General features: G+C 42.5%; 1 protein-coding gene across 2 annotated transcripts in view; it reads right to left on the bottom strand.

Annotated features, from left to right (window-relative positions):
- Window positions 1-652: 652 nt before the first annotated feature.
- The window catches only part of LOC110534548 (single-minded homolog 1-A), a 32,449-nt gene continuing 21,813 nt past the window's right edge, over window positions 653-11,288 (bottom strand). For both annotated transcript variants that reach the window (XM_036943419.2, XM_036943435.2), the window contains exons 10-12: window positions 4,507-4,672; window positions 3,847-4,270; window positions 653-3,501 (exon numbers count right to left, since the gene is read on the bottom strand). In XM_036943419.2, coding sequence (XP_036799314.2) covers window positions 2,756-3,501; window positions 3,847-4,270; window positions 4,507-4,672 — 1,336 coding nt within the window. In that variant the 3' untranslated portion in view covers window positions 653-2,755. The remainder of the gene's footprint in view (window positions 3,502-3,846; window positions 4,271-4,506; window positions 4,673-11,288) is intronic.

Below are 11,288 nucleotides of genomic sequence, written 5' to 3'. Positions count from 1 at the left end.
TGATGGAGTCTGCAAAAGACCTGAGACTGGGACGGAGATTTGTCTTCCAACAAGACAATGATCCAAAACATAAAGCAAAATCTATAATGGAATGGTTCAAAAATAAACATATCCAGGTGTTAGAATGGCCAAGTCAAAGTCCAGACCTGAATCCAATCGAGAATCTGTGGAAAGAACTGAAAACTGCTGTTCACAAATGCTCTCCATCCAACCTCACTGAGCTCGAGCTGTTTTGCAAGGAGGAATGGGAAAAAATGTCAGTCTCTCGATGTGCAAAACTGATAGAGACATACCCCAAGCGACTTACAGCTGTAATCGCAGCAAAAGGTGACGCTACAAAGTATTAACTTAAGGGGGCTGAATAATTTTGCACGCCCAATATTTCAGTTTTTGATTTGTTAAAAAAGTTTGAAATATCCAATAAATGTCGTTCCACTTCATGATTGTGTACCACTTGTTGTTGATTCTTCACAAAAAAATACAGTTTTATATCTTTATGTTTGAAGCCTGAAATGTGGCAAAAGGTCGCAAAGTTCAAGGGGGCCGAATACTTTCGCAAGGCACTGTATAGCCAATATAAGTTCATTATTGCATGTACACTCAAATGCCTACAGTAGCCTACAATAGAAAACACACATGTAAATAATGAGCATTTTGTCTTTGGAAAAAGTGTTGTTTATTAATTTTTTTCATAGAATTTGTTTAAATCAAACACACTCATATGCAAGCAGACTGTTTTGATTGAATAAATACAACTTTTCCCTTGTGCTTCAAAGTGGTGTCTTTTTCTCAGCATATTTACATCATAAATAACTTTGGAAAAGCGCAATTCAGACTCTGACAAAAACAAAAACAAATCCAAACTTATAAATATAAGAGATATGGTAACCACATTTACAACAGAATCCAGGGGAACGCTAGAAATGTGTCACACTGCCTACAAAACAGTATAATAAACATGATATGAAGTGTTAGAGAAAGGTAATGCCAGTTTATAACAAACAAGCATTATCATGATCAGATGTGATAATGATTTAGGCTGTCTAACTGACTACCCAACTGGTTGGATTGCATATTGCTGCATGTATCATGATTTTGTGAAAACATTTCATGAATTGTCATATAACTCATTATTATGGTAATATTAACTAATGTCATGTTGGTACAAGCAAGCGTTGCCACTACATCATTCTGTAATATTAGAACAGTGCACAAGTCGATCAACCACATCAGACACAATCTCTCCATTTCACCTCACTTGATTTTTCCTTCATCTCATCATATGTTCAATAAACAATGGGCATCTCTTTCCAGTACAATAACTGTACAATTACCCTTGTTGACAATTTAACAAGACATGCCTCGGAGGTACACATGCTAACTCTCACGTCAGCCTAGTTAGCATGCTAACTCCCACCTCATCCTTGTTAGCATGCTAACTCACACCTCATCCTTCTTAGCATGCTAACTCCCACCTCAGCCTTGTTAGCATGCTAACTCACACCTCATCCTTCTTAGCATGCTAACTCCCACCTCAGCCTTGTTAGCATGCTAACTCCCACCTCATCCTTGTTAGCATGTTAACTCCCACCTCAACCTTGTTAGCATGCTAACTCACACCTCAGCCTTGCTAGCATGCTAACTCCCTCAGTGTTTACCTTGAAAGCATGCTAAATTCCCCCTCAGTGTTTACCACTACACTTGGCAAATGAGACAATCCATGCCATCATATTGATCCTTAGCCTACCAGTAATCACATCTCAATAAGGTTGTTCATTAGAGGTTGTATATAATGTTGGTATCCTCACTGAGGTGATATTATACCCCTACAGACCAAATCACTAATAAATGTTGTTATCCACGCCAACAAGACATTTAGTCCAAGTAAAGCCTGCTACCTGACAGTCCAGGTGAACTGCTGTGTGTCTCAATGTAAATGTAGGCATATGTATCTCTTGCATGTATCCCTTAAAAGCCCCCCTTTGCTTTCTCTGAAAGTGTGGGTACACTTCCCTTAATCCATAGCTTACCTACTAGGGAGAACATAGATAGAATGAATTTGCATAATTGTTGATGTCTGTGAAGTTTTTTTTGTGTCATTTTTGCTTCATCTCTATACTGCACACCTTTAATCATAGGTACGGAAAGTAGGGGTGCTGAGGATGCTGTAGTACCCCCTGAATTATTATCTTAAAAGCAGTGCACTGGGCCTTTACTAGTCCTGTATTAGCAGACAGATATAGCCGTCTGTAGCACGGACAAAAAATATAGCAATTTAACCAGGTCTAGTTGACTTTAACTCTAGAGTTGTGTTGTGATAAGGGGATTCTGACCAACACTAAAAAGTGCACTAACGTTGAACCCTGTCCTGTTAACTCAAAACATATCCACAACCCAGCTTCAACCATAGGGGTGAGGTTCCCACAATTAAACTCTATTTCTGGCAGTGCAAATGGAATAATGTAGCTCTGTAATGATTAAAAGAAAAGGAAACATGTTTTTGCTGGATAAGACACAGAAGAGGCCGTTGAGGCTGGGCTATAGAATGAATATTCCATGGATCCAGTTTCTTCTTCATGTGTTTTAGTGTGCATCTGAAATGGCACCCTATTCCCTATGTAGTGCATTACTTTTGACCAGAGCCCTACGCAGGCTCTGGTCAAAAATAGCATGTAGGGAAATGGCACACTATTCCCTATACAGGGAATAGGCTGACATTTTAGACATCCCTTTAGTGTTATTGGACAAGCAGGCGTTAGCTGCCGTTGGTGATGATGACGGAGGTCCCCTTGTGTCCCGGCCCCTGCTCTGCCTGCATGCGCAGGTGTGAAGTCACGTCGTAGTGGGTGGAGCCAGCGGAGGAACAGAAGTCCCTGAGGCTCTTGGGGTCATACAGGTGCTCCAGGGCATAGCCCGTCAGGGAGTAGGCAGCAGCTTGCTTGTCCAGATAGGGCCTCCCCATTTGGGTTTGGGGGTGGGAAGGGTAGAGGGCTGGGGCAGGGGTAGGGGAGGAGTCTGAGCAGGGGCCTGGACAGCCAAGCTGGTGGTGCAGGGGCTGGGGGAGAGGGGACAAGTCTGTCTGTCCTGTCTGTTGGAGGTAGTTTTTGGGCTTGGGGAGGAGGGGATCAGACCCTGGGCTGCTGAGCCTGGAGAGAGGAGCAGGGCTTGATGCGGTGCTGATCACCTGACCCAGGCCACGGCACAACACGCTATGTAGCACCCCCTGGGGGTAGTCAGTGGTGAAGCTGGGTCCGGGGCCCTTCGGGAGGCCATTGGCAGGACCTAGAGGAGTGTCGGGGCCTGGGTGGAGCTTGCTGCGGTGCTGCAGACGATTCTCCTCCTCCTTGATCATCTGCTGCGTGGCTCGGATCAGGGTCTCGATCTTGCTCGGCTCCTGGGGGCTGACCCGGAAGTAGTCTGCGCGGTAACGGTCCCCTGAGTCACTGGCGGAGCCCCCGTCTGGCGAGCTGACCACACTGTCCTGGTCCCATTGGCCACGGTCTGTAGAGGGAGGGACAGGACACTGATCTTAGAGCCAACAGGAAGCTATATCCAGGGCTAAGCAGCGCTAGCAGCATGTTATCCTACAGGTTAAGGGTTAAAACTAACCTGTATTTTCCTGCTGACCTCTTCCAGGTCACCATTGCAAAAGTGTTTTTTAAACACAATATTCTTTCCTGGTTAAATAAAGGTTAAATAAAGCAGAGGTGGGAGATCTGAAGTGTGAGCAGGCTTTTGTACCAACCCGAATCAAATCTGTGTGTCTTTGAGCCTGCAACAGTGGAGTTCACCCATCTCCAGCCTCCTACAGTAATACAAGCTAAAGGGCCAGGGATAGGGACTTACTATGCAAACTGTGGATGGAGGTGATGTGGGGCACGCTGCTCTCGTATCCCTCTCCATTCTCCAGGGACGAGGTCTTGACCAGGGGCAGCACAGAGCGGGCAGCTCCCCACCACGCCTCTGTCCCACCCTGGGGAGCACCCAGGAAGTACCTCCCTGCCTCACAGCGGCCCCGCTCGCACGTCTGGTTGTGGCCGTGTCTGTCGAGGTGGGGGTGGCTTTCGCTGGAGATGTGGTGGTGGTGCTCCTCAGTGATTGGGAGGCTGTAGCAGAGGGGACGTGGTTCTGAGAACTGCCTGTAGGCACAGGAGGCGCCAAGCCCCTCCCCCTGCTCCAGCAGCTGAGGGGAAGCGGAGTCTGTGAGGGGAGATCCTGCCCAAGGACTATCCTGGTCCGACTCTGACCGCTCGGCCTGGAAACCAGTGTACTGCAGATAGAGAGAGCGAGCAATAGGGGGAGAGAGGGAGAGAGACAGAGAGAGAGAAAGACAGAGAGCGAGAGAGGAGAAATAAGAGTCATTACCCAGGTAATCAAGAAGTGAAAAATCAGGTATAAGCCACCTCCCATCACTGACAGATCATGCAGTATCCTGGCTCAAATAGCGAGTTGCATCTGTGAAGGATGTGTACAGGACCAGCGCTGTATGTTCCTATAGAGCCTCACCTGTGTGTAGGGGGACAGTCGAGCCTTGGCCTTAGCTCGGGACACTCTGCTCTTGGGTGCTCTGCGGTTCTCAGTGAGGCTGGTGGGAGCACTGCTGAAGGGGAAGGAGGGCTTGGTGTCTGTAACCTGGTCCAGAGACAGCTGGAGTCCTTTATACTCAGTATCCCTACAGAAGCATACACATACAGTATGGACTGTAGATCATGTAGATACACAGGTATATTCCTGATTTAACTATGTGTTAGGATTACATAAAGATCATCATTAAACAAGACAAGATAGCTCCACTGATAAGACTGTTTATCCAAGTGTGGCTTGTGCATTTTGTCTACCTGGGGATTTTATTTTTTTCACTCTCAGGGTGCAAATACACACTAACATCGGTTTGGTAATTAGAGCATGGTGTGTGTGTGTCTGTGTGTGAGAGAGAAAAGAGAGAAAGAGAAGAGAGAAGAGAGAGAGAGAAGAGAGAGTGAAAGAGAGCGAGAGTGAGAGCGAGAAAGAGCGGTAGAGAGGCTTTCGGAAGGACTTGTTTCTCCATCAGGATTGTAACAAGGCCTATAACAAACATACAACAGAGGGGAGGCTGTCCGTTCAAATACACATGCGATTAAGGGCTATGTCTGGCTAAACCAAGCCCACAGGAACACCATGCCAGGAGACAGTACTTGGAAATGGGAATTGATTTCTCTGTAAAGCAGGGGTGGACTGGGCATCGGGCATTTCGGGCAAATGCCAGATGGGCTGGTACATTTTTAGCTGAGTGGGACTGTCCAACTTTATTTATTTTCACAAATAATAAGAATTATCTGGATAATAATGTGGCATCAAGGGAAAAAATGGTCAGGTGTAGGGGCGTCAAGGAAGAAAATGGGCCAGTGTGTTAGAAATGCCAGGGCCAATTTCAGGTCCCAGGCCTCCCTGTATGGATTTTGTTCACTATGATGAATCAAGTTGGAGAAGATGGATGGAAAAGCCTGGACAGGGTTTACTCTGGCCAAACACTGATCCATTCCACCCACCCACTCACCCACGCACGCACGCACGCACGCACACCCCATGCATGTGCACACGCTCACTCGCACACAGACACATATACAGGCACATGCACATACATACACATACAAAACTTTGATTTCTAAAATACACACAATCACAATCAAGAAATACATGTTCTATACAAACACTATCAAAAACATACAGAATAGTATTCTCCTAGGATCAGGTCAGGTCACGCATTTCAGTCCATGACATACACACCAACTCCTTTATGTGATAAAGTGTTCTTATCTTGCTGTAAACACAGAGTATTGCCTAAGAAAGGTCAGGGATCACAGGGACAGGCTCTGGCCAATAGGAAGGGACGGAAGGTGGAAGGGTTATCAGTACTAGCCAATAGGACAAGGCAAAGAGGTTATCAGTACTAGTACACATAGAGGCAGTTCAACCAGAGGTGAACTTCTGTGTTCCCTACTAGCTGTGTGTTAATCAGTGTAGACTAGTACACCTCTACCTGCTACTGTGTGAATCACCCACCATTGCCTCTGATAAGAACAGTGAGAAAGGTGCTGTGATAGTTCTCTGATGAACTGACTAAATCCCATGCCATTCTCTCAGAAATGTATGGGGAAATAATGAACTCATTATTATCATTATTATTTAGCCTCAGACAGGACATGAACACTCAGTGGATGACATTGTATTGTTATCTCTCTCTCTCTGCTAATGAACTGAGTTACTATGAATTCACTGACTGACTGATGCTATTCTCACAGATACGTTGAGGCAAATAACACGTTTGCACAATGTCTCATTACAGCTTAATGTCTCACACGATAAAACATCTCAACAAGATCACAAGACAGTACTAATTGACTGTACAGTACATGTGATTCAATAAAAAGTAAAACATTTGTTTTAAAAAAAAGATCACATTGGGGGAATGAGAAATCTTCATCCACAAATTCTAAACTCCCTACTCTCTCACCAAGCTGGCAGCCATAAACGCTCCTCATCTTTATGGCCTATCAATTAAAACCTCATAAACACCGTTATGGATTTGGGGAGGGGGGTAGTCTGCGGCTGTGCATGTCGAGTCATTTCCTTCTTCTCTCCTCTGTACGGAGCAGCCTCTTCTGCCTCCTCTGGTTAATGGAGTGTTTTATGGGCCTAATTAATTTACTGGAACACTTTTACATCTGCAGCAATACACATTACACACAGCAGCACACCAGGAAATAGGCTAAATGTCCCATCCTAGAAGGCAGTGGCACAGTTTTCACAGACCTAACCAGAAGGTACAGATGTAGGTTCTTAATATGAGCCAGTTTGCTACAGCAGAAAAATAATCCTGCAGAAACAGGAAATGTGAATTATGATGTGGATTATAATTATAAGATTTCTAAGTGAAAATTACAAACTTCAGAATACTTTTTAAACCTCAAATACATTACAAGTTTTACATTTCCTGCATTGTAGGAAAGTTCTCCTGCAACAGAGTGATCAAATTAAGATCCTACATCTGTACTGAGCCAATACTAACACTCACAGAACCAATAGAGCTTGACTCAGACTTCATCTATATCTGGACTGTTTGCAGTTCAGTTGATAAAGTAAGCGCATGCTGAGTGAAAAGAGGATTGAACATTATGGTGACATTTCCAGTGGAAAACTGGGTTGAAGCAAATTGTGTTGCTTATCAGTGCTTATCAGTGCTCATGCATGACGGAGGCCTACACTCAATACCACTGTCTGAGAAAGACAGTCCACCAGACCTGGGTTCAAACTGTATTAGTTTTCTTTCTAATACTTAAGCTTGACTGGATTGAGGTTTGCCAAGGGCAATAGAGACAATGGAATCGTGCCAACAGTGCACCCCCTTCAACAGTGCACCTCAGGCCAGGTTGACTCAACCAAACAAATTAAAACTATTAGGAAGAAAAAAAATACTTTGTGAACCCATGCCTGACTGAGACAGTTGACAGTCTGCAGACAGACAGATGGACATGTTGTTCATTCCAGAGACACCTTGCCAAGTGACTTTCCCTTCCCGGGTGAGGGTTCCAAAGGTAACAGCCAAGTTCTACACACAGACATCCACACTACTAGACATCATAACTATTCTACACACAGACATCCACACTACTACACATCATAACTATTCTACACACAGACATCCACACTACTACACATCATAACTATTCTACACACAAACATCCACACTACCACACATCATAACTATTCTACACACAGACATCCACACTACTACACATCATAACTATTATACACACAGACATCCACACTACCACACATCATAACTATTCTACACACAGACATCCACACTACTACACAATAACTATTCTACACAGAGACATCCACACTACCACACATCATAACTATTCCACACACAGACATCCACACTACTACACATCATAACTATTCTACACACAGACATCCACACTACCACACATCATAACTATTCTACACACAAACATCCACACATCATAACTATTCTACACACAGACATCCACACTACTACACAATAACTATTCTACACACAGACATCCACACTACTACACAATAACTATTCTACACACAGACATCCACACTACTACACAATAACTATTCTACACACAGACATCCACACTACTACACAATAACTATTCTACACACAGACATCCACACTACTACACAATAACTATTCTACACACAGACATCCGCACTACTACACATCATAACTATTCTACACACAGACATCCACACATCATAACTATTCTACACACAGACATCCACACTACTACACAATAACTATTCTACACACAGACATCCACACTACTACACAATAACTATTCTACACACAGACATCCACACTACTACACAATAACTATTCTACACACAGACATCCACACTACTACACATCATAACTATTCTACACACAGACATCCACACTACTACACAATAACTATTCTACACACAGACATCCACACTACTACACATCATAACTATTCTACACACAGACATCCACACTACTACACAATAACTATTCTACACACAGACATCCACACTACTGCACAATAACTATTCTACACACAAACATCCACACTACCACACATCATAACTATTCTACACACAGACATCCACACTACTACACATCATAACTATTCTACACACAGACATCCACACATCATAACTATTCTACACACAGACATCCACACTACCACACATCATAACTATTCTACACACAGACATCCACACTACCACACATCATAACTATTCTACACACAGACATCCACACTACTACACATCATAACTATTCTACACACAGACATCCACACTACCACACATCATAACTATTCTACACACAGACATCCACACTACCACACATCATAACTATTCTACACACAGACATCCACACTACCACACAGCATAACTATTCTACACACAGACATCCACACTACTACACATCATAACTATTATACACACAGACATCCACACTACCACACATCATAACTATTCTACACACAGACATCCACACTACTACACAATAACTATTCTACACAGAGACATCCACACTACCACACATCATAACTATTCCACACACAGACATCCACACTACTACACATCATAACTATTCTACACACAGACATCCACACTACCACACATCATAACTATTCTACACACAAACATCCACACATCATAACTATTCTACACACAGACATCCACACTACCACACATCATAACTATTCTACACACAAACATCCACACATCATAACTATTCTACACACAGACATCCACACTACTACACAATAACTATTCTACACACAGACATCCACACTACTACACAATAACTATTCTACACACAGACATCCACACTACTACACAATAACTATTCTACACACAGACATCCACACTACTACACAATAACTATTCTACACACAGACATCCACACTACTACACAATAACTATTCTACACACAGACATCCACACTACTACACAATAACTATTCTACACACAGACATCCGCACTACTACACATCATAACTATTCTACACACAGACATCCACACATCATAACTATTCTACACACAGACATCCACACTACTACACAATAACTATTCTACACACAGACATCCACACTACTACACAATAACTATTCTACACACAGACATCCACACTACTACACAATAACTATTCTACACACAGACATCCACACTACTACACAATAACTATTCTACACACAGACATCCACACTACTACACATCATAACTATTCTACACACAGACATCCACACTACTACACAATAACTATTCTACACACAGACATCCACACTACTACACATCATAACTATTCTACACACAGACATCCACACTACTACACAATAACTATTCTACACACAGACATCCACACTACTGCACAATAACTATTCTACACACAAACATCCACACATCATAACTATTCTACACACAGACATCCACACTACTACACATCATAACTATTCTACACACAGACATCCACACATCATAACTATTCTACACACAGACATCCACACTACCACACATCATAACTATTCTACACACAGACATCCACACTACCACACATCATAACTATTCTACACACAGACATCCACACTACTACACATCATAACTATTCTACACACAGACATCCACACTACCACACATCATAACTATTCTACACACAGACATCCACACTACCACACATCATAACTATTCTACACACAGACATCCACACTACCACACATCATAACTATTCTACACACAGACATCCACACTACTACACATCATAACTATTCTACACACAGACATCCACACTACTACACAATAACTATTCTACACACAGACATCCACACTACTACACAATAACTATTCTACACACAGACATCCACACTACTACACAATAACTATTCTACACACAGACATCCACACTACTACACAATAACTACTCTACACACAGACATCCACACTACTACACAATAACTATTCTACACACAGACATCCACACTACTACACAATAACTATTCTACACACAGACATCCGCACTACTACACATCATAACTATTCTACACACAGACATCCACACATCATAACTATTCTACACACAGACATCCACACTACTACACAATAACTATTCTACACACAGACATCCACACTACTACACAATAACTATTCTACACACAGATATCCACACTACTACACAATAACTATTCTACACACAGACATCCACACTACTACACATCATAACTATTCTACACACAGACATCCACACTACCACACATCATAACTATTCTAAACACAGACATCCACACTACTACACAATAACTATTCTACACACAGACATCCACACTACTACACAATAACTATTCTACACACAGACATCCACACTACCACACATCATAACTATTCTACACACAGACATCCACAATACTACACATCATAACTATTCTACACACAGACATCCACACTACCACACATCATAACTATTCTACACACAGACATCCACACTACTACACAATAACTATTCTACACACAGACATCCACACTACTACACAATAACTATTCTACACACAGACATCCACACTACCACACATCATAACTATTCTACACACAGACATCCACAATACTACACATCATAACTATTCTACACACAGACATCCACACTACCACACATCATAACTATTCTACACACAGACATCCACACTACCACACATCATAACTTTTCTACAGAAGAAGAAAGTCACAGTAAACAACTTTCAGTTTTTCAAGAAGTT

This window comes from Oncorhynchus mykiss, chromosome 2, assembly GCF_057628025.1.
Source record: "Oncorhynchus mykiss isolate SJ-2025 chromosome 2, ASM5762802v1, whole genome shotgun sequence".
Lineage (NCBI taxonomy): Eukaryota > Metazoa > Chordata > Actinopteri > Salmoniformes > Salmonidae > Oncorhynchus > Oncorhynchus mykiss.
Note: the sequence above shows the minus strand (reverse complement) of the source record. Positions and strands in the feature narration are given on the sequence as shown.